The sequence below is a fragment of the Anastrepha ludens genome, chromosome 2, assembly GCF_028408465.1.
Source record: "Anastrepha ludens isolate Willacy chromosome 2, idAnaLude1.1, whole genome shotgun sequence".
NCBI classification, from domain to species: domain Eukaryota; kingdom Metazoa; phylum Arthropoda; class Insecta; order Diptera; family Tephritidae; genus Anastrepha; species Anastrepha ludens.
Genome location: NC_071498.1, coordinates 52,073,921 through 52,099,673, shown reverse-complemented (window position 1 = coordinate 52,099,673; position 25,753 = coordinate 52,073,921). Strand labels below are relative to the sequence as shown.

Here is a 25,753-nt window from a genome sequence, read left to right as displayed (position 1 = left end):
TGACAAAAACCGGCTGGCCATATAAACAAATAAAAATTGAATCAAAACAAAAACGCGTTGATGACGTCATACCCAATGCCGCCATTCACATGCTCTACGCTCTCATACATAACATAAATGAGCTGCTGCTCTTCTCACATAGTCAATTATTTGTGCTCTCTGTTTTTTCTCCAAAATGCTGATGAAGGCAGTTAGCCGACTCATTCGCATTTCTATCATTCTTTCTAAGTAAGCAAAAATATCGTGCTAGTTTGTCATAAACGCTGTGGGAGTGCAGTGTGTAGAAAGCATCGATAACGAAAAACTGAAATAGGCGATATCGGCGCCGGCTGTTCTATCATTATACTGTGATACATATATACGAGTGCATTATTAGTATTCATTTATAAAGTACATTTATAATCACTTCTGTACTGGCCGAAGGTGAACATACATATATATATGTGAAATTAAGTGTTAAGCTGGAATTCCATGGGAAGTGTTGAGGTGGACAAGCATTTGATATCTTAAAAATCTAAGATTTGCCGCAACTGCTACTAATTCGTATTTCTGCGATGTCTTCTCACATACAGCCCGTTGAAAAATTTTAAACACACCACGTTTTTTTTTTTTGTTTTTTGTAAAGATATAATTCTTACTACAAAAAAAAATATATAACGCAAAATTATTATACAAAATTTTAATTGACGTTTCATAAATTTTTCTGGGTATGTAGTCTTACTTGTACGTCCCATGCAATTTTAGTATAACAAAGTGCAAGTTTCAAGTAAATACAAAATGCTGTTGATATTTGGCATTAACTTTTCGCTAAGTTGCCACGCATTTTCTTCGATATGAATACGTTAACGTATGATATGGAATTCTAGCTTTATGGTACTCGTACTGATAACTTTCGCGCTCGGTTCTATTTTTAGTGATACGTCTCGCTAACTTATAACGCTTGACGAAGAGATTTTTTCCGAAATTTATTGAATGAGAATTTGTCGTGTAGCTTCTAATTAAAAACAAATTGTTCACAAATAATAAAAAAAAATATTAATAAACTAAACGAAAATGCCCTCCACTTGCGTATTTGAGTTTGATCGACCACAACCCGTTTACTATAGCGGCGAAACTATCAATGGACGCATTTTGCTGCATACAACCAGCGAAAAAAACATTAGAGGTGAGTAGAAAAATAAAATTTCCAAGCAAATTAAAATGTTTTTTGAATACAAAAAGTCATTGTGGTAATGAGTTGTAGAGGAAAATAATTTAATATAATACGCTCAGAATTATATTCCATCAATTCCAGTTTTAATATTCTGCTGATTGATTTTGATGACAATGATAGTGTCCTAGACTTACCAATATATGGTGCACACTTTCTTTTGACGTTGACTGTATATGCAAAAAAAGTACGCGAACTTTACACTGGGGTAAATTTTACCCAATCCCTTTTTTCGATCTGCATAAATTCGTTGCGCACCAACTGCGGAGGACTTACTGCATGAATTCAAATATAACCCATCAAACATTTTGTGGGGTGACTCCCACCCCAGTGTGTCTACGGAAGGTTAGTAGAAAAATATCCATTAGTCGTATCTGTTAAATTTCAATCACACAATTAAGGAGGCCGATTTTGGCCTGAACCAAAATGTATGTACCAGCCAAGATTTTAGTAAAATTGAACTTGGAATGGCTATTATAGACTAACACATTAGACTTAAGATATACAAAGTGGGCGTGGATTTTATGCGACTACAATAATAATTACAAATTTATCTCTAAATGAGGTGTGGGGCAAACGTGTACCAGTTCTATTAAGTCTTTATCGAGAACGAGTTCTATTAAGTTTTTATAGAGATACACGTATCGACCCAAAACTGGGCGTGGCACAGCTGATTTTTCAAAATTTTACTTGCGTCGTCAGGGAAAAAAATTTCCAAAAATTAACGAGAGTTCTGAGCCACTTCCAAATCGAATTTTATAATTATACTGCATTTCATAAAACTTTGGAATTTTTTTTTTAAATTTGATGACAATTTTTCGATTTTTTATGAATGGGATATATTTTGTTAAAAATTAAAGAAAATGAAAAAAAAACAAAAAAAAATACTTGCATTTTATTACAACAAAATGTATAAAAGCTTTTTGAATTTTTTTGGAAATTTTGAAGGAAATGAAAAACAAAAACCAAAAACAAGAAAAACTTGCATTTTATTACAATAAAATTTATGAACGTTTTTTGAATTTTTTTGGAAATTTTGAAGGAAACGAAAAAAAAATAAAACCAAAAAAACTTGCATTTTATTACAATACAATTTGTAAAACTTTTGAGAGTTTTGATGAAATATTTTCGAATTTTTATAAATTTTGTCCGAAGTTTTGAAGTTTTATTTATATTATACATATTTACTGTCGCCTAACTATATTTTTTCTAAAAATTAATGGAAATGAAAAAAAAAACAACAACTTGCTCTACAATATAATTTATAAAACTTTTGAGGATTTTTTTAATTTTTATAAATTTTGTGCAAAGTTTTTATGTTTCATTCATTTGAACTATATTTTTGGAAAACTTAATAAAAATAAAAAAATAAAAAAAAAAATCGGACTTCAACCTAGCGCTTTATTATTTAAAATGTATAAAACCTTAGAACATTTTTTGGGAAAAATTTTTAATGAAAAATTTTCCAATTTTTATAAATTTTGTGCAAAGTTTTGAAGTTTCTTATAAATGATATTGATTGGCCCATGAATTATATTTTTGTAAAAATTAATCGAAATGAAAAAACAAAAAAAAAGAACTTGCACTTTATTATAATAAAATTTATTAAACTTTACGGATTTTAAAAATTTAGTGCACTGTTGTAAACCTTGTATGATATTTACACATTGTTGCATGAACTATATTAAAAAATTAATGAAAATGAAAAAAAATCTAAAGACTAGTAGTCGAACTAATAAAAATATCGTGTATTTATTTTTTTCGCCATGATTGTGTGTCTATGTATATCTATCTCTATTGTTTTATTTATTCCCTATAAAATGTACAATACGAAGACAAATGACCATGAATGCATGATTATAACTTTGAATTTAGATAGTTTCAATTTTATATAATTCGTTCTCCTATTGCTTATTTTTTTTTATTAACAGGTTGTCTTCCACCAATACAATATTCAACCAAATTTTTTTTCCCTTAGTGTTTAGCCGAGCTCCTCCTCCAATTTGTGTCGTGCGTCTTAATGTTGTTTCACAAATGGAGGGAACTGCAGTCTCAAACCGACTCCGAACGGCAGATGCTTTTTATGAGTAGCTTTTTTCATGAAAAAAAATACACCCGGTGGTTTATGATTGTCTACCGAGGAGCGACCACTATTAGAAATTAGAATTTTTCCATCGTTTGGTGTTTTGTAGCCGGGGTTACGAGCCTTTGAACTTCCAAGTGGTAGTTATGCACCAACCCATCCGACTGCGGTAGCCGCTATATCTATTTCTTTCTCTTTTATTAGTATCAATGTTTTTCCAATTATTAATATGCAAATTAAACTTATTATATTTCGAATAAAAAGTTTGTGGGAGAAAATGAAAAATTCGGTTATGCATGCAAAGAAAATTGAATTTTCGTGAACTCTAATTTCAAGGAAGAAAAAGTATGTAGCTTCCAAAAAATTCTAAAAACAATTCCTATAAGTATTATTGCAAAAAACTTTTAACCACGTCAGCCTGTCCCCTGGATTGACCCACATACATTTCTTTTTCTGCTTAAACAAAAAATTTAATTCATTTCCAAACAATGAACAGCAATTAAACAAATTCAATCGAAAATATGCTCTTATCAATTTGGGAAATACGTGCATACACACTTATATATGTATATATTTATATATACTCACATATGTATGTATATTCTGCGATGTATGCATTTTATAATACAGGGTGCAAATAAATTTAAATTCAAGAAACTATTTCTCAAATGAAAATATTTCTTTTATATATTAGATCTGTAGAAATACTTACAAAATTATTATATTAAATAAGTGGAAACATTCTTCCTAAAGCAGAACATTTTTTAATATTATTAATTATAAAATATCTCAGGCAAAAATATCTACATTCTGGTATAAATAAAAAAAGGGATGTACGTTCCCTATAGCTACCGAAACTACTGCAGCGATTTGGATGAAATTCAATTCGATATTGCAAGTATACCAGGTATAGTTTTCAAGTTTATCTGAATCCGCCAGATAGCGCTGGGATCTAGATATTTGTAAAAAACGTATTTATGCTTCGATTTAATTCGTGATTTGAGTTGCGAAGCGAAGAAATAATGTTTTACCTCAGCAAGTGCCATAGCAGCCTAAATATTGAAATAAATGTACACGTTCTTAAATTAAATCACTACCTCTGCAGTCGAGATTTTTTCAGATATTAAAAGTAAGTCAAAAATTTCACGGCGATAATTTCTATAATGCATTTATTTCTTTTATAAAAACTCTGACTAATAGAAAAATTTACTTGGCGCAGAAAAAACAAGAAATTTCTTCCCGTATACATAACTTTCTCATATGCAAAGTTTCGCTCGCTATCTTATAGAATTTTTGAATCCCTTGGACTTAAGGGGTCCCGGTGGTCTAGAGCTCGAAAATTAGGGGTATTTTCAGGACTTTTTTTCTACAATAAAAAAATTAAAATAAAAGGTTTTCCAATAACAGGTGTTTTTTTTTTGGAATGGATTGCGCTATCGAGAGATGATTAACGATCTTTTATGACCGGAATTGGATGGTATTGATCTGGCTACACAAGCAACGAAACCATTGATCTTTTACAGGAAAAGTTTCAGATCCGTGTTATCTCTCGAAGAGGTGATCACAATTGGCCACCGAGATCTTGTGACTTTTTTCTTTGGGGCCACGTGAAAGGTCTATACCAGCCCAGGGTCAATAAAAACCTCAAAGATGGACTTCATGAGACTATCGAGGACATAGGGCAGGCACTTTGCAATTCGGTTATGGAAAATTTCATGAAAAGGATATTCTCCTTTAAGCGCGGTCGTGGTGGTCATTTTCCTAATGTTATTTTCCACTATTAACGGCGTAGCTTTCCTTTTTAAAATAAAATAAACATCCGATCATTTATATTAAAAATAGCATTTTTCTTTGAATATCAAAATATCACCTCTTATTGGGAAACCCTTTATTTAAATTTTGTAAGCTTCTTATTTAACTTCTTTTACATACAAAAATATATATATATATTTTTTTTTTAATTTTATTAATTTTAAAAATGGTGCTGAAGTTGACCCTCCCGAAAAATTGAACCTTGACGGTGTTGTCCATTTTGCAGATATTTTGCATTGATGCCGCTGCGTGACCAATCTGACTTTACCTGCTAAAACGGCTGTAGAATCACAAGTACTGGGAATATCCTTCCAAAAATTTGACAGAATATTCTTAAAAGCCTATACTTTCGAAATATAAAAGAAAATCGATTTTTTGAAAATTCTAGGCCACCCTTAATAGGAATTTCATTACATTTGCTTATATTCAAAGCTGATGCGCTTATGATTCTTCCCTGTAAGAAAAATCGACGTAATGGAATTAGGCTTGCTTTGAAAAAAAAACATTTGCCAAATAAAAGCGAAGGAACAACTCTAGGTGGTAAATTGGAAGAAAGGGATGTTTAGATTCTAAGAATTCCTATCTTTTTCTCTTTCTCTTTTTCTCTCATGTAACCATTTGAACTCAAGCGCTTGCAGTTTCGCGTTTGCCTTGCCTGCTCCATAACAATGCGCGGAAATAAGACACATTCACTAAAAGTTTATGAATTAATTTTTGATCCGGGCGCTTCGCACGCTCAGTTATACAGCGTTACCGCAAAAGTCGTTCAATATACTTAAGGCTATTATTACTCAGTTTATTTTGGATTAATTTGGTTGTATCACAGGACGTCAAAAACTCGCGTTTTCGAGGTATTCAATTTTGAAGATTAATATTAAAAGTATAAATAGTTATTTTTTGCTGCATGTCCACTTTCTTTAGACGTTCTTTAAAAGGCTTGATTTTTTTCTGTTTTTATTTTACTGGTATATAAATTAATAAAAATCATCAATAAAATGGGTACCAATCCCTGACAACTAAAAATGGCTGCTTGGTAAAATTTTGAATTTAAGATTATTCACTAAGTGATTTCTATTTTCATTAGTAAGAAAAAAATAGCTATTTTGCAAATTCTTTCAAAAATTAGCATTAATTAGAAATGACATAAATAAGAAGTATCTACGACGACTTTACCAGAAGCACTGAATGTCGCTTGCTCTCGAGTCGGAAATAAAAAAGCGCTTACATGGGATCGAAAAACAAAATAAAAAATTATTGCTGCTTTAAAAAAAAATACTCTATCTTAACAGCAGAGCTGCGCCGGCCGGGGACTTAACCCTCCATTGGGCGTCCGGATCTGGTCAGACTTTTTTGTCTTTGGACGTGAATTTAACAAATTTTATTATAGCTAACGACTTCAGTTTCCATGTAGTTCCCTAAAACTTAATTATCTAAGTATTGATTCATGGATATAACCGAAGGTTTTAAAAAAGGAGGGTTAATAATAATATGAGTTTTTTCCAAACAAATGGGTGTACTCCTATTTTATATATTTTGAGCAATAATTCTTATTACATATCAATGAATGATTGATTCCTAAATTAGTTTTTGAATATTTTCTGAGGTCCCCTTGAAGGCTATCAGTAATCGATTCAAATGAATTGTGGAAAAGTGCTGCTGCATTTTTTTCGCACAAATCCTTGCTCATTTCGTCCAACTCAACAAGAGTTTGTTGCTTCCTTATCTTAATGATGTGACGAAGGTTCTCAGTAGACTGCAGCAGGAATCATCAAATGGATCAGCGACTATATATGCAACTTGCATAGAGAAAGACGATTCGATCCAGAACGCTGCAGAACTGCGGTTGTGGTTTGTGACAAGCCCGAACAGAAAACTCTTGAACTTTTTTCTAAAAACTTGGAAGAAAAGACGTTCGGTTGATGGTCGGAATTGTTACAGGACAAAATCAATGGGGCCAACATGTGACCACTATTGGAATCATTGGGAACCCGATTTGCCTGTCTAACTTAGAGGAGGCTGATAGCACTAAGAATTTTCTCTGTGAGTTTCCCGCATTTGCTAGAGCAGAGCTACGAATTTTGGCTTCCAATGTCATGAGAAGAAATGAAATTCGTTCTCTCAAACTGGAGAATATTTTCAGATTTATCAAGGAATGTGGAACATTCTCACAGGCCTAGCTACCTCTATTTCTCTATTCTGTAATATCACTTTTTCTTCTGTTTCTTCACTTTTTTCTTGCTTAACTATCTACCCTTTCACTTTCTAGAGCCTTTAATATAATGGGCTCTTTAGCCTGAGTATTTTAGGTGTTGTCAAATCTGCTTGATGCTGCTGTTTTCACTTCATTTTATCGTTCAAATGCCGACTTCTATTAAAGAATCCGTTTCGGAGTCAAATGAGATATTAATTTCTATTATTATAGTTTTTGAGTACCCAGTAAATAGTGAATAAAAAATTAAAAATAGTTGCAGCGAAGAATCACCTGAAAAAACAGCTATTCGGCTCAAGAGTGGAACTCTTCTACAGTTCTGTTTACCACTCCTTATTTTAGTTGAATAATTGTTTCATTATATAGGCGAAACATCACCTTACCCTGTCTAATGTTTTCTCTAACGCCATTTTTGGGAAAATATTCGCCCAATCTACGCCTGAAGTACGCCATTCCAACGGATCAAAACAAATTGAATTTGAATTCTGAAGTTGTATGCCATCCAATTTGTATATCTTCTCGCCCATTCAGCAGATATGTAGGGTGGGTGGGAAATAAAATACCACTCGCGGACCAAAATTGGAAACGAACCAGCGGCTAAGGCAAATAGTTGATCAACAAACAAATATACATGTGCAAGTAGCGACAAACAGCTTTGCTTATTGCTGCTCTGATAAACTGAACTCTGCTATCATTATTCCTCAAGCTTACATGGATTTTCTGATCGCAAAGGTAAAATTCTCAACTCATCACTTTCGGTTATTCACGCCAGTTTTCTTTCACTTTCTGGTTTAACTGAAAAACTGAGTTGGATTAGAAACTTAAAGTTGATAATAGTCTTATATAGATTTTTTGAACGTTTGGATAACATGGAAGCGCTAGTAGGTGTCTATTATTAATACGAGTATATTGTAAAAGGAAAGAGAATTTTGCATGAAAATTTTAGACATTACTTTTATGGAGGTGACGAAAACGTAAAATTTCCCACTGGGTACTTGCTTGTATGTGAGTGTGCGCATATTTGCATTAATGATTTTTTATAATTATCTGTCAGCTTGTTGCAGTGTTTCTTGTTTTGGTTGGCTTTGTTTTCTTCGATAGAATAAATACATGCGAAATTCTGCATACTCGAATACGCGTACCAACGTGTGTATGTACGTACAATGGGAGATTAACAAATATTTTAGCAATTAAAAAGTTCAGAAAAGGGGAGTAGATACAAGCAAATACATGCAAAGTGCAGAAGTGGCGCAATAATGTGGAATATGAACTTGGTAAAAAACTGTTTGGAATTCAGTTTTATATTTCGCTTTTAAAATGAGCACAAATGAAATAATGAGCACAGAAAGAAATATAAAGAAATTGCCAAAACTTTGGCCAGTTTTTGACCATATAAAAATCGGTTCAAATTCTCTTACTTTTTGTAGTTTTTCAACACCTTGTGGCATTTCTGAGCTTTTAGCAACGTCGGGGTGTACTTTTGTAGGATTTGTTTAAAGGACGTCGCAATGTGGTCATAATAAAATAAGTCGAAATTCGAGTTGCCATCCTCATTAATGACCGATTCAAAATATTAATTTGGGGGGAAAATCCATTATTTTCTAGGTAAGTGGCTATAGTGATCGATATCTCGTCAAGTATCGATCACAATAATTTAAAGTTTATGACCGTTGTCAATGTGACATTTCATACTAAAAAAATGTGTGTGTTGTTTCGAGTTAATTCCATTCAGTTGCAGGCTGTCATCAAGGGAAGTTAACAAAGAGAAAAGTTCGGTTCATTTTACATCCAGGTCGCTAAAATTGTGAAGGATGTTTATGGCGCCGATACTGTAACAGCTAATTGCGTCGATTTCGTTCAGACATTTTTGATGTTACAGAAATGGTCGAAAATGTCGATAAAATCACAGAAATAATCGAAGTTGACCGGGATGTTAGTAGTCATGGCATCGCCTAGCAGCTTAGGATCGACCATAAAACAGTTAGCACAATAATTGTACTCAAAAATAATGGATTTCTTTTTCCCCCAAACAAATATTATGTAAGTAGAATCAAATTGCAGAGCGAAATTCGCAAAATTTATCATCCTATCGGAAGATTTATAATTTTTGCAAATGGCGTTGGTCGACAGCCACGTTTAACACTTGTGAACTAGACAGCTGCAGTATACAAACTGACACCCAATGATGTCTAAAGATCAAAATAAAAAAGATCAAAGTAAAGAAATTATTCAAAAATAAAATTGTATGATTAATTTTGCGCCACCTTGTATATGAAATTGCACTTATCCAAAACGACAACGAAGCTCGTCTGAAGAAATTCGGCAAGACTGCTGCCGCGAGTCGACAAAATCAGCTGTCGGCGAAGAAATGTATATAAAATGGGTGGTGTCAGTGGCTGGCAGTAATTACCAAATTATTATAAAAAAACCTGTAATTACGAATGAAAGGGTATCTTATATTTTTTATTTGTTTTTTATTTGGTTCTGTTTCCATCTGAAAAAACTCACTCCGCGAATTGGTTCTTTTTATGCTTTCAAAGCAATCTTTTGCTCTAAGCAGTGCATAAATATGCTTCGAAAAACCTTGATTTATTGAGTGAGATATTCCATGAAAAGAATATTTAAAAAAAACTGCCTTGCGCTAAATCTGAAGATCAAGTTATTTCCTGATTTTGTGATGATTTGCCAATAGTAAGATCGGTAAGATAATGGAAGTCATTTCCAACGATCACCAAATAAGCACTTTTCTGATTACCAGGTGAATAAGCATTGGACAAAAAACCGTTTGGAACCAACCAGAATAAGGCTGGATACCAAAGAAGTTCGATGTAAGGCTAAACAGCAGAAACCCCAAATTTCCATCTGAATCGGTATTATTCTGCTAAATTGGCATAGGAATCTATGTAAGCCTTACATTTTAAATATGCGATATGTTCAGCATTTACATACCAAATAAAAAAACAACGAGGTACATTTTTGCGGAGCACCTTAAACATCTAACTCCTCAATAGATTTGTCTTTATGTCACTTTTGTTGGCAAAGGCAAAAACTATTCATATCTGAGGGATATAACATTTTAAGAAGTACCACTAAAATACTTGTCAGATAATTCTACTATAAGTCTATAAAACACCACAGCTATTCAATTTAATCGACAGAAATATTCAAATAAATACGAGGTGTGTTCAAAAAGTATCGCGAGTTTTGAATTTTCGCTGGTTACGTATATTCGAATTTCGATTTTTTTTTGGCGATATGTTGGTACTCATGTCTCCTCACTCATGCCGACGATTGTTGACAGCTGCTTTGCTTGCACGTGTTTCGACTCGTTTTCGATTTTTACCTATTCAAAAAGATGGATCACATTTTGTGGGAAAACCGAAATTAAGTGCGTGAATGCATTTCGAATGTTGACTGTGTCATACGGAGAAGCTACTTTGGACCAAAGCAACGTTTATCGGTGGTAAAAAATGTTTGCAGAAGCCTGAGAAGATGTAAACGTCGGAAAGCGTGCCAAACGCCCTAGCACTTCAACAACAGATGAAAAAATTGATGAAGTGAAGAAAATGGTATTGGCCAATCGTCGAATCACCGTTTGAGAAGTTGCTGAGGACCTAGACATATCGATTTTTTCAATGATTTGGCAAGAGACGGGTCGCCGCAAAATTCGTACCAAAACTAAAGGGTCCGCCATATAACTTTACGGAATTAAAAATGCTATAAAGAAGAAACTACTCAATATATTTCCAAACTGTTTTTTTATTTTGAAGTACAATCCTTCCGGTTAATTATGGAACACAACTTCATTCATATGGCTTCAGCTGCCGAACCAATTAGACTTTGTACGGCGTCATAGCAAGGTCTTTACGCAAAATTCGTCTCAATGATGTCTCCGAAATGTCCAATTGTTGAGAACGACGGTGAACTGATGTTCCTTGTGATTCACAAATACTCTCGGCCACAGCAGCAATATTTTCGGGTGTACGCACGGTTTTTGGTCGGTCACGCTTTGGTTTGTCAATAAGCAACCCAGTTTCTCTTACCTTTTTCGCAAAGTAACGCATATACGCTTCATTCGGTGGTTTTCTTCTTCCCATTGCCGAAAGTAATTTTCGTACACATTCTGCAACACTACCATGATTTTCAAAGTAATGTCGCAATATTTCCCAGCGTTCTTTGAGCGTATACACAACACAATTTTCGTTCAGCGAAAGAATAAAACTAATTTTCTGTCAAATCAGATGACAGCTAAGTGTTACCATTCTTCAAATAATACCTAGCTCAAATCCGTAACGATAGATGGCGGGCCCTTTATAAAATTTCGACCAAAAGCAGCATCGCATGAACATTGCTAATGAGATGTGGGACTCTGTCCGCGACGACCCAAATTTGCTCCAGAGGGTCATAACTGGCGGCGAATCGTGGATTTATGGTTATGACGTGGAAACCAAAGCTCAATCATCTCAATGGAAGCTGCCGCTCGAACTAAGACCGAAAAAAGCGCGCCAAGTTCGGTCGAATGTAAAAGTTTTGCTTATCGTTTTCCTCGATTGGAGTGGCGTTGTGCATAATGAGTTCTTGCCACAGGGTAAAACGGTCAATAAGGAATATTACTTGCAAGTTATGCGTGAAGCAATCCGCCAAAAACACCCGGTTTTGTGGAATAACAAAAATTGTCTCTTGCATCACGAAAACACCCCTGCTCACACATCGTTGCTTGTGGGCGACTTTTTGGCCAAAAACAACACACTAATGATGCCACAGCCACCGTATTGCCCAGATCTTGCCCCCTATGACTTTTTCTTGTTCCCGAAATTGAAGAGGCCCATGAAAGAACGACACTACGCTACGATTGATGAGATAAAGACGGCATCGAAGGAGAAGCTGAACAAGATAAAAAATAATAATTTTTGAAGTGCTTCGAAGACTGGGAAAAACGTTGGCACATAATACGTGCATAATATCTCATAGGGATTACTTTGAAGGGGTCAAAATAGATATTAATGAATAAATAAATAGTTTTTGAAGAATCACAAAATTCGCAATACTTTTTGAACACACCACGTATGTTAGGAAATGTGTAAGGGTTAGTTTCGCATTGAAATGCATTGAAAAATTTATATATTCAAGTTAAAAATGGGGATAATGTGCTTTCTCATTAGCCGCTTTGACTTACTTCACGCGCTGTTCTCAACATTCTCGGCCTGCCACTCTACCGAAGCTTATCAGAATGCAAATTAACTTTACATGAGAACGGTGAATGTTTAGGAAGATAGCAACGAACATTTTCTTCTAATTTATTTATTTCCAAAACATCTTATTTATAACTTACAATTTGTTTATCTGGGCTGTAGTACTTACAGATTACTTCTAACTTACAATTTTGATTATCTTAATTTTTTTTTTAAGATTCAAATTGGATCTTGGAATTTCATCAAGCATACATTTTAATTGCATATTCTATTTTTTACCCAGTAGCGAAAATCGGCATATATTTTATTGATCTGATTGAATTTCTTCACACGAGTCCAACCATCGATATGACAACTAACGACACAGTCCTTCTGTCCCTTAAGGGGTTGAGTTTAAAATATATAAATTCCTGCAAATAATTTGACTAAATTGCAAAACATAAGCACTTAATTGCGAAAAATGCTAATCGTTATTTAATTTTGAAGTTCTGAATACTTTTTGACCTCCCTAACATCTCTGAACATCAATACCTAAATAAGAAATATGTATTTACTCTATGCAGAAAAATTTATCATCAACTTGCACCATGATGTGAAATGAGTATGCTTGCATGCCTGTATATGAAAGCCTAAGCACATTCCTTTTTTCATTTTCGCATTCTCCCTAATTCTTTCGTAAATTTTGTATGACCTTGAGTGGCAATTAAGTGCAGCTATCGAATACAGGTTTTGACTGGTAAAGCTTAATGATTTTTTTATTTATTTTCTGTTTCATACACCCAAATATTTAAGTTCATTATTTATGCAGAAGATGCCTGAAAAATAAATTTTGGTTAGAAAGAAAAACAAAAAAAAGTTCTTTCAAATTCAGTGATTATAACCAGATGTGATTTCGTTGAACATTCGTCCGGCCCCAAGTTTGTATTCATATCATACCTTGGCACACATATCATCATCATATCCTCAGTTGGAATGAAATTGGATTCACTTTCTTCAAAGATAAAGAGTCGTAAGAGTGATAAAATTTTATGCTTAGGAGTGAAAGGAGTTAGTTTCATATTAATTTTTATTTATATTAATTACAAAAAACAGTTTAGTATACTGGCCTTTACGAAATGAAAAATCTAGGTATTATTTTTGACGTCAACTTATCATTCGCCAATCATATTGATTTTATTGTCTCCAAAATATTCGCAATGATCGCTTTTATTAGGAGAAAAACTAGTAATTTCAAAGACCCTCAGTCATTGAAGTCGCTTTATATAGCCTTAGAGAAAAGTCGCCTCCATGCTACGCAGTTCATTCTAATACAATCGAAAAATCACAACATTGTTTTACCAAGTTCGCTTTGAATAAGATTGAAGGGCAAAATGCTTCTCCTCATTATAACGGCAGACCGATTTGTTAGGCCTAAAGTCATTGTCTGATAGAAGAAATTACTTCTCATTAATTTTTCTTTATAATGCTAGCAATGACAACATTAACTTCAATGAGTTGACCAATCTCTCCCAAACTCATATCTATAATTGGCGCGTACACCCTTTTTGGGTGTTTGGCCGAGCTCCTTCTCCTATTTGTGGCGTGTATCTTGATGTTGTTCCACAAATGGAGGGACCTACAGTTTCAAGCCGACTCCGAACAGCAGATATTTTTTATGAGAAGCTTTTCCATAGCACAAATACACTCGGAGGTTTGGCATTGCCTGCCGAGGGGCGACCGCTATTAGAAAAATGTTGTTCTCAATTTTGGTGTTTCACCGAAATTCGAACCTACGTTCTGTCTGTGAATTCCGAGTGGTAGTCACGCACCAACCCATTCGGCTGCGGCGGCCGCCGTATATTCGATAATAAACGGGGAAAACCGAAATTCCGGGAAACTATGCAATGATAAAAATCACGAAGACTCAGATTTTATTTGGAACATTTTATAAGTAAAATGTTCATAGTAAATTTAATTCATCATCATCATTAGCTAATTTTTTGTGAGAATGGGCTTGCATGACTTTCAAAGAAAGTGGCTCAAATGATAAATAAATAAATAAAAATATGCATTTTTAAGAAAACCTATTATAAAAACAATTTATTAATAGCGTTGCCTAAAGTTTATTGAAGTTATTATTGTACTTTATTTAAAAAGTATTTTTTGAATGGCGTTGCCACTAATGCACTAAAAGAAAAACTGGTTTTCGAGGAGATGACAAGAGAAATAAATATAAAAAATTGTATACATTGTTTATTAGTACTTAAACTTTATAAAAAAATTTATTTTAATTTTTCTTTAGAAAAATCAGTATATAAAAAATCACGTGACCAAAAGTACAATGAAAAAAAAGTTGCTCCACGGTCTGCATCATTTCTATTTGAAATGTTCATGGATCTGTAAAAAGTAAAAAAAATTCTTGTAAAATAAAATTGTAGTTATAGTTGTGGAATAGTTGTAAATTTTGCAATTTACGGCATTTTGCGTTTTACGTCATAAAGGTCTCACTTTAATTATGTTTATAAAATTTTGTAATAAAAATATCAAAAATCCGACTCGACAAACTCTAGAGAAAGCACTTTCGAATATTAAAAAAAAACCGGATGAAAATTTTAAACGCTCTATGAGTTATCATGCAGACCGTGCCGGAAAAAATAGTTTGAAGAAAAACGAGCTTGAACTTTCAAGTGCATTTCGTAACGGCCAGCTGCCTCAAACGAAGGGCGACTTCCACAGAAATACACCTTAAACTATAATCAATAAGATTTTGAAAAGAAAAAAATCGATTTTTTGAAAATTCTGGACGTATGTAACCCTTTAAAATAAAAAAAATTCACCCAACAGCAGAAACTGCTTGCTTTTGCATCTTAAAAATACACCAGCTAAGCTGCGGGCACCAGCCAGTTTAAATATATAATAACAAAATACTATGTATACATAGGGAGTGTGACTTTCATTGTTAAAGCATAAGGTTGCGGTATACATTTTGAAAGAATTTAAAAATAATTACAAGCAGCTTGCTTTGTGAGTTTAAATTAGAGAAGAAACAAAAAAAATTTAAACTTAGCAAACATAATTCGATTTCGTTTTGTCAACATATTTGTGAAATATTTATTATGTATATTTATTTAATAAAAACAAATGCAAAGAAGCTCGTCAATGTTCTCACATCGAGAAATGTTGCTGCATGCTTCAATTGTGTGTTAATTTGTTTCGACAGTCAAGCAAATGAAAATGTAAATTTAAAATTTAACAGGCAGTTGAGAAAGTAGCCCTAAAATTTATATTTATTGTCTGCCTAGAAATTTCAACCTTATAATTGGAGGGAATACACTACGTTATCAATTTCACAGAGATACAAAACGCGCTTTCCGTCTCCGTATTTGATTAAACTGAAAATAAATGAAAGCTTACACTTTGAATAACAAAATCCCAAAACCATAGCTTATTTTTTTTAAACGTCTTTCATTTTCATAATTTCGTTCCACATTTTTATTTTTATTTCAAATCATTTTTATTTTTTATTATATATATAGAATATATTATAGTATACAAAGAAGCCCTATGTTGAAGCCCTATGTTCACAAGTGGAATAATTAAGGAATAAAAAAAAAACATTATAATATACATTCTGTCAAAAAAGTACCAGGAATTATCCAATGAAACGCAAAATAATTGGTTAATCATCAACACTTATTTTGTCGCCTTTAAAATAGGCTTCATTTGAAGCAATACATATATGCCAACGATTAGTCCAGTCATCAAAGCACCTTTTAAACGCATTTGAAGGGATCTTCTTCAGCTCCTTCAGCGAATTCTCCTTAATTGCCTCTATCGACTCAAAGCGGCGTCCGCGGAGTGGCAAGGAACACATCTTCGTGTGCGACTAAATCCGGTGAATTCTGTTGGTGTTCGAGACGGTGCGTTATGATGGCGCAAGATACATGAGTTTTCTTTCCACAAATTGGGCCGTCTCCTACGCACATTCTCTCTCAATCGTCGCATAATTTCCATATAATATTCCTTACATACCGTATTCCGTAGAACTATTTGGAATGAATTCCGAGATTCCGAGTGCACAACACCATGATAATCAAAGAAAACATGATTCTCACGTCCGACTTTGACGTGGTTTTTTGGGTTTCGGCTCATGTGGATAGCGCCATTCAACCGCCTGTTGACTGGTTTGCATGTCAAACTCATATACCCATCACTCATATCTCATCACCAGTTATGATGCGTTGGATAAACCTCTGGCCCGAATTTACTTCCTCAAGCATGTCTCCAGCCACCTTCTTCCCATGAATTTTTTGAAATAAATTCAACTGTCTTGGAACGAGTCGAGCAGCCACGCGTCTCATGCCCAATTGATGGTGTAAAATGTTGAGAGTTGGTTCGTGAGCCACGCTAAGGTCACGAGCTACCTCCCTCAAACTTAAATGATGGTTTTCCAGCACCATTTCCTTGACTTTGTCGACGTTTGACGTTTTCATCCGTTGATGGGCGACCAGATAGGGGCAAATCTTCCACGACTTCTCGACTCTCTGCAGAATCCTTATACCACTTGTAGACCCATTTTCAACGATTTGGCACACGAAAACCCGTTCAAACACACAAAATTTAAGATACATTTTTTGTTCGATAGTTTTATCCATAGTGAAAATCATAGAGTACACCTGCGGTTGACTAATATAATATAATTAAATGCCTGTGACACTATAGAGGACAGTTGTACCAACATTCCTGCAAACAAATTAGATATATGTATGTGTAACGCGCGCTTTTTAAAAGAACCATTCCCGACATTTTTGTGACAGAATGTGTAATATATTGGGAGGTTGAATTAGTTTTAAAGGTGACACACAGATGGCGCTATTTATCACTTTATCGCGTTGGCAATACTGAATATATATTCATGACAAAGCCTCATCCCTAGGCTTTGTTTATCAGTATCTGTCATTTCGCTGAAGTATAAACAACGCAGTGTTTTCGTGCTCCGAGTATGTCAACTTTCGTGCCGTCGAAACGCAATTTGCGGGAAGCTTTGCTTTTCTGCTTCAATTGGAAAAAAAAATACAGCCCAAGCCCGTGAATTGCTGCAGGAGGCCTACCCAGACCATACTCCGTCGATTTCAACATGTGAGTACTGGTTTCGACGATTCAAAAGTGGTGATTTTCACACCGAAGACAAGGAGCGTCTTGGCCAGCCCAAAAAGTTCGAGGACGCGGAATTGGGGGAATTGGTAAACGAGGACTCGTGCCAAACCCAAGAAGAGCTTGCTGAATCATTGGGCGTTGATAAATCAACCGTTTGCAAGCGTCTAAAAGCGATGGGAATGATCCAAAAGCAAGGACATTGGGTCCCGTACGAGTTGAAGCTGCGCGACGTCGAACGGCGATTTTTTACGTTCGAATTGCTGATCGAGCGACAAAATCGGAAGGGTTTTTTGCATCGGGTGGTGACTGGCGACGAAAAATGGATCCACTACGATAACCCAAAACGCAAAAAAATCAGGGGGTTTGCCCGGCCACGCATCAACGTCGACGGCCAAGCAGAATATTCACGGCAAGAAAATCATGCTCTGCATTTGGTGGGATCAGGTCGGCGTCGTATATTTTGAGCTGCTCCAACCGGGCGAAACAATCACGGGGGATCGGTACCGACTGCAATTGATGCGTTTAAGCCGGGCATTGAAAGAAAAACGGTCGGAAACGGTAAAAAGGCACGACAAGGTTATTTTGCAACATGACAACACTCGGCCGCATGTTGCTCAACCTGTCAAAAAATACCTTGGAACGCTTGGCTGGGAAGTGTTACCCCACCCGCTGTATAGTCCAGACATAGCTCCCTCCGATTATCATTTGTTCCGGCATATGAGTCTCGATTTGGCGGACCAGCGGTTCTCCTCGTACGAGGCTACCAAAATATGGGTTGAGTCATGGATAGCCAAGCAGCGGCCAGAATTTTGGAGAAACGGCATCCGGAAATTGCCCGAAAGATGGGCGAAAGTTGTAGCTAGCGAGGGCCAATACTTCAAATAAAATATTTTGTACCGTTTTTTCACAATAAAGCCCCAAATCTTCGAAAAAAACCTTTAAAACTAATTCAACCTCTCAATAAAAAAAGTATTTATTATTATGTAACAAAAGGCATTATTTTTTTCTACTGAAATTGCTATTTTTTCTCATTACAATATTATTCTTTATAACAAAAAAAACCGAAATGATCTTCTCTACATCGTCTAGTATAAGTCTCACCTTGTATTTACCCTTCTAAATATAAAAAAAATTCGGGCATTCGTTAAATGGAAGAAAATTCACATCATCGTCAACAAAAATAATTTAGAAAAAATCGACGAGAATTTTGAGCCACTTCAAACTTGCATACCACATCAAAATTTTCCTGAAGATTCTGACTAAATTTCTTATTTTAAATTCTGATATAAATCTACTGAATTTTTATTAAATACTGTACAAAGCGTGAAACTTTAAGCTTTATGGTTTTTATTGAGAAAAGAAATTTAATGAAAAATAAATAAATAGTCAAAGCTTTGCAATGTATCGCACTGCTATTATTGTGAACACTACTTTGAAAAATAAAAAAATTTAAATTTCTCATTCATTGAGTACCTTAGATCGCGAACTTATCAGTCGCCCTTTTTACAAAGTGGCGCAAAACTGGCCATTCAATTTAGTTTTTGAATAGATAGGTAGATAGGTAGATGAAATGGTTAAAGTGCCGGTCTGGCACTCCTCAAGTAGCATTAAAGCGCCGTTTTGATACCATTATGAGACCTCCAACTGGCAGATATCAACAGACAGCCAGAGTTGTTGATATAATGGAGGAGATTGATTAGATTTAGGTTGGCGCACTGTCCCAGGCTGTTGAAGAAAGGAGCGCCCAGTGACCTTAGTCATCTAGCTGCCAAACCCGAACATTTACAGAGAAAATGCTCTACAGTCTCCTTCTCTGAAAGGTCCCCACAGCTTCTGCAAGAGGAGGTTTGAATAACTTTTTTAACGTTTTACTTTGAAACTTATTTTTAATGATAGAAACCTTTATTTTACTTTTAAGCGCTCTATTGCTTGTCTGTTTGTATACTGCAGCTGTCTACTTCGCACTTTCCAAATATGATTGATGTACGACGTTTATCTTCCGATAAGGTGATTAATTTGCCGCCATCTTGTTTAATAGAGTGCAAATTTTAAATGGCTCAAAAATTTCATTGGTTTTGTGACAATTTTTTTAAGATGGTGGTTTTGTGCAGCTTCTCCATATAACGAATGCGCGACATTTTTTCACCCAACTCCGTCAGCAAAGAAAAAATTGCCAAAAATCAAAGCGATTTTTAAGCCACTTGAAACTTCCTCCTTATTACACTAGAGTTCAATGGGCTATAAATTCGCGAGCTTGCAATTTTTATAAAAATTATAAATAAAAAGTGTGAAGTTTAGATGCAAATTTGTTCATTTTTGTTTTTAATTTACACAGGATTTATTTAGGATTTTTAGTGTTTGTGTTATGGTGTGAACTTTATTTTCATAAAAAAATGAATAAAATTTTGCAAATTTGGAAAACAAGTACGAGTATATAATTTTAGCAGGCATATGTTATTTAAGTCTTGTATTAGAAGTCAGAAATTTATGGGTACCTTTTGTGCCACTTCTAAATGAACCTAAATTGTTTTGTTGAAAAACCACTGATATACTTTTATGTCCGTATTGCATAAAATCAATATTCGTCAGCTGTTTTTGAGGACTTTGATTAGCCGTACAATAAGTAAACTCAAACTTAACGTATCTCTCTCTCTCTCTTTCCCTCTTTTACCTTCAGAGGCCTACATCCTCTTCGAAGGCGAGGCAAAAGTGCGCTGGGAGGAAAGTCGATCACGTTCACACGATGGCAAAACAGAACACTACACCGAATATTTTCGTGCTACTGAAACCTATTTAAATACGAGAACATCCGTGCATGGCGATGGTACGCTACAGCCAGGCACCTACACTTACACATTTTGCATACCACTCCCACTACAATGTCCCACATCGTGCGTGGAGAAATATGGAAAAATTGCATACGAACTGGCGCTGGTGCTAAATCGACCATATCGTTTTGATAATATTTTCAAACAGCCGCTAACGGTGTTACATCAGGTGAACTTGAATATGCAACCAGAGTTATTGGTGAGTTATATAAAGCAAGTCTAGATCTGTCAGCTATCATTTGTCAAAATATTCCATTTATTTTAGATACCTTTAAAAAGCGAGGATATCAAATACTTTTGCTGTTGGCCCTGCTCATCGGGACCGGTGGTATCTACACTGGTTATCCCATTTGGTGGTTATGCACCTGGTCAGAAAATCAAATACAACCTGCAAATAGACAATCAGTCGACTGGATATGATTTAGAGGATGGACTAGAAATAAAATTGAAACAAGTATATAAATTTGTGGCACATACACCACATCACAAGACACGTTATCACACCAATACGCTGGCGCTTGCTGAACAGGGTATGAATTGTTTGAGACTTTCTAAGCGCATAATTGAGGGTGAGCTGGTTATACCACCCGTACCACCCACTTCGGATACAGACTACATTATTGGTGTGCGTTATGAGATTAAAATGTCTATAAATACCGGTTGCTGTCATACTGATTCCGAGCTAGTGATACCCATTACAATTGGTACAGTGCCTTTGGCGCAAAGTGCAACCAATCCACAAAATGGAATTGATATGCTGCCAACGGCACCGGGTGCACCGGATACACCCTTCGACAGCGATGCACCACCAAATTATGAAAAATTTAGTAAGTGATATTGTATTAAAAGATTTTCTGGTTCTATTCTATTTCTTTTACTTGAATATCATTCTTTTTCTCTCAACAGAGCCTCCCTCCTTCGAAGATGCCACTACTATTAGTGGCAAATTTATAGACCAAGACGTAGATGAGCGCAATCGTACCGATGAATTCATTCCAAAATATCCGATGTACAATAATTTTGCTGGACCTACAGCGCCGGTTGCAGCCCAAGCGGATACTCCGTTATTGCAGTCACAAGCTGGGTATGCAATGAATAGTGCAACAGCAGAAACTCAACAGCCTTTGCCGACAACACGTGCTACGACTGGCTATGGTTGGAACAGTTGAATTTAATCAAATATTATTTACTCTATCTGTGGACTCTTGGCAAATCAACTTATGTGACTTCAACAGGTTTTGCTTTAGGGGAAATAATTTCTTATCTATCACAGGATAATTTAGTATTCTATTCAACTTTTATTAAGATTGTTGCTCTAGCTGAATGTTTAATTGATTAAATATTTCGATAAAATCGATCAATTTAGTGCCGTACAGCAAAAAAGTGCTAAATCGACTTAAGTTGGCTCATCAACAGTGCGCAAATATGTACCTGCAGTGAAAAGTCTCAATATGTGCTTTCGTTCGCTAATATCACATTTTGCCACATGTGCCGGTACCCTCTATTTTATGCTGTCTTTGAAAGGCAAATGGTTTCATCAGGGGTACGAGTGCTTTTAGAAAAAATGGAGACTAGGCCATATGTATGTGTCACACACAAATAAGCTTGAACTATATAAATTTTGCTCAAAAAGTACCCGGAATTTCTCGTTTACAGGAACTGGGCTAGAGATTTTAGCTGCTATCGACTCACAAACCATTTAGCGAGTAGTGAATAAAACAACAAGTTTCTCTTGAATCCGACGTATGAAACTTGATTTGGCAGCACTGTATTATTTCCGTTTTAGCAAACTGTTGCCTGCTTCCATTGTTTTTAAGAGCATTCCGCTTGAAAGTATATGAAATGTTAACGAATAATATTCCCTTTCATAATTGAAACCACAGACATAAGGATGTCGCTTCTAAGTGGCTTGATCAGTACGACAGCCTCTCCATGAAAGATCTGTACGTACGACAATCAGTTCTACGTAACTGAAAATAATCGTATTTATATCCAGCTAAGGAATTCATTTCAACAGCATTCCCCATAAATGTATGGGGAACTTTTATGCTACAACAACAACAACAATAATTGCTAAACTGTTATTACTTTCATATACAAATTTTTCCTTAAGAGAGTAGTACGATAGAATTACCTAGCGATCAGAGAAGTAGTGCATCGAAGGCAGCAATGGTTGAACCTCTTTTCAAGATGGATGCAGCTATAGACCGCTCATATGTCACTTTCTAGCACTATCTGTCGGATAGTGTGAATAATAGCTTTGCAAACGAAGCATTATAGGTGCATTGGACGAAGTTAGATTATAGAACTACGAAATTTCAGACAGACGCTTTGCTCACCTAAATTTGACGCAGCCAAGGAACGTCTACAAAATATCTACATAGCTGTGAGAAGAGCAAAAACAACAATGATTTTTAGTTTGTTGGTGCTTGAACTCTCTACACTACAACAAAGTGAGAGGTAAAGAAATTTTAACAATTTGTTTTCTAAAACAAAAGAAATTACAACAAAAAGCGCTATTCAGCTTCGTCAAATTTAGTTGAGCAAAGTCTCTGTATGAAATTTCGTATTTCTACCAAAATTTCATCTGCAGAAGCTCTAAATTTGTCAACGGTAACCTACAAGATCCTCATAATGTCGCAACGTTTAAAGTAAGTCGAGCTGTGGCGGACGATTTTCGATTATTGACATTGAAAAAGTTAAGAAAATTGTGCTCAAAAATCATTCGCTGCGCTTCAGAGAGGTGGCAATTGATGTTGGTGTATGTTTAAGTACGAGACGAGATGAAGCGCAACTTGATTTCATGAAGAACGATTCAAGCTCGCAAATGTCCACGGAGTCGTTCCCACACCATATAACCTTGTAACGCAAATGAGGAACACGAAAGGGAAATGGGAAGAGTAAAAGAGTTTGCAGCAAGGATATTAATAAAACCCCAAAACTTACAATGGGATGGTAAAGTGGAATCAAAGCGAATGCGACCGATCTAGAACACCCGACAGATATGTCATCTAAAGAAACCCTTTTTTAAACAGAACAGAACATGTGAGGGTGGCTGTATTCACGAAAGCAGGGCAAGCACGCACGCGTTAAGTAAAGCCTCAAGACAAACCCAAACAGACGACAAGTCGATATCCTGTAACGATATTGCAACTTTCCAAAGCCTCATTGGTCACAAAGCAATGGAGGCTAGATAGCGTGGGATTAATACGCAATTAGAAGAGGAGCCTGGTTTGTCTAAAAGGCATTATCGCGGCTCCGCCTTGATGAAATGCTTTTAGCAGTCCCAGGTGAAATCAACCTAGAGGCGAAGAATGTTATAGGGTTAGTAGGAGCATGCCCTACATACCACTGGTGTGGCAGCACCTTTAGTGATGTTTCTGACGTTTTCGAATTTAACCTCCTTTGAAAAAAGCGCAACTTGCGCCGAGTATACTGCTGGGTTTTTTTTCTTGTTTACACAATTTAATTCATATTTATAAAAATCTTCTCTGTGGCCTAAAATATTATTCAATGTATCATTACCCTTGGCAATATATATGAACGACGCTTCTCAGATGAGTCAAAATAAAAAAACCAAATCTTAGTCAATCCAAAATGAACTCGTTCTTTGAAATATGTGTGTGATTGTCAAGTCATGGTGTGGTCCATCTCGAATTCCAACCGCCATATCAGTACTATCCATACCATACTAAGTAAGTTGTACTATGCTAGTGTATTAAAATATTCGAGAGATGAACTTTCTATTTTAATAGCGAAATAAGTCATAATTTATTCACCGCGACCATTCGAAGGCTCGCAACTCGTCATCTTGTATGCGACTACGTGAGCAAAAACATTTTTAAATACTATATTCATTTCATTATCTTTTCCTGTTTCCCAAGCTCAGGTTATCACCTCGCAGAAAGCGTTTTGAGATGGCTCAAATTATTAACACGTTGAGTGCCTAGCAGATTTAATAAAAATCTTCAACAGAGCCCAAGCGGCTTTTTCGTTTTAGAAAAAGCAATGGGAAATTAGATAATAATAAGTTCTTAGTAATCCTATTGTTGTTGTTGTTGTAGCAGCATACACACCTCCCATACATAGACGAGGAATGATGCTGGCGCGATAAGTTCTCTGCTGGATATAAATCCGTATCATTCCGGTAACGTAGAACCGTCTGTCGTGGGAATGTAATGTTAGTAATCCCCGAATGGCTTTGTTGTTTAGTTCGAATTTTTTAATTTTCTTTTTGTGCCGCATGTTTTTGTGCGACATGGCTCGGTATGGCTAAACTGGAATCGTAAAAGTTATCAAAGCGCAAATATAGGCCTGCTTTAAAAACATAAAAAATGATGTAGTCTGACATCTTTGGAAGTATTGGGTACCGTACAAAAACATACGACATGACACTCAATGTGTTAAAATAATAAATAAGAACTTGCAGAAGGGACTCTTAACAGTTCCGAAATTGGCATATGAATAGCGCTTCGAAGATTGCGTATTGTATAATAGTTTTCGCGTACAATAATTCGATCCTATCCTTGGAGGGATGTAGGCCAAGAAATAATTAATCAAAACCCAAATAATCAAGCATGGATGCCCATTGGCCTTACGGCTTATTGTAAAAGAAAAGACAATAAGTGTGGATATGAAACACAGGAGAGCGAGGGAGAATACTAAACTTCCCTGACTTCTTGATGAATCTGTAAAGCTTATCGAGGTATAGAGAATGTTGCCGGTTCAACCATTACTCCATCTCAACACGTTTGACCCAAAAACGTGATTCCTTACTATGATGCGCTTAAAATAAATGTTAAGAAATAATTGAAACATTTTTGATTTTTTTTTTACAAATTCCGGATACTTTTTGAACAGAAACTGCAATACTTGTGATATATTCGATAATATGAAATCAATACGAAATTAAATAAAATACGAATATTAACTTTAGTCAGCTGAAACAAGCTTTTGTTATGTACAATTTATAACACACAGGTTATCAGCGTGTAGAACTCATCAAAGAACTTTTTCCTGCAGGGCCCTTTAAAAACTAAATTCACGTACTTTGTATTATATAGATATTTATATGCACCTATATATATATACTCGAATATCAAAGCTACATTGTTTGCAGAGCGATCTACTGTAGCACATTACGATTTGCTTAATTTAAGGTTTTTTTATATTTAAACAGTTATGAACTTAAAGATATACACAATGTTACTTAAAAGTTTTCAAGTGCCATGAAAATTTCACAGTTAAATAAATACAAAAAATAAAAATAGAAACGTTAAACCA

The 25,753-nt window shown here is 35.2% G+C and overlaps 1 protein-coding gene across 3 annotated transcripts; it reads left to right on the top strand.

Moving 5' to 3' along the window:
• Positions 1 to 273: 273 nt before the first annotated feature.
• On the top strand, positions 274 to 25,753 carry LOC128871061 (arrestin domain-containing protein 3). 3 transcript variants are annotated; one of them, XM_054113302.1, is made up of 5 exons: positions 274 to 423; positions 992 to 1,165; positions 20,320 to 20,669; positions 20,736 to 21,297; positions 21,377 to 25,753. In XM_054113302.1, exons 2-5 carry the CDS (start codon positions 1,054 to 1,056, stop codon positions 21,637 to 21,639), a joined length of 1,287 nt encoding a protein of 428 aa, XP_053969277.1. In that variant the 5' UTR covers positions 274 to 423; positions 992 to 1,053; the 3' UTR covers positions 21,640 to 25,753. The 3 variants fall into 3 exon arrangements, with proteins under 3 accessions (XP_053969277.1, XP_053969275.1, XP_053969276.1); XM_054113300.1 differs by having other exon boundaries at positions 915 to 1,165; XM_054113301.1 differs by lacking the exon at positions 274 to 423 and having other exon boundaries at positions 823 to 1,165.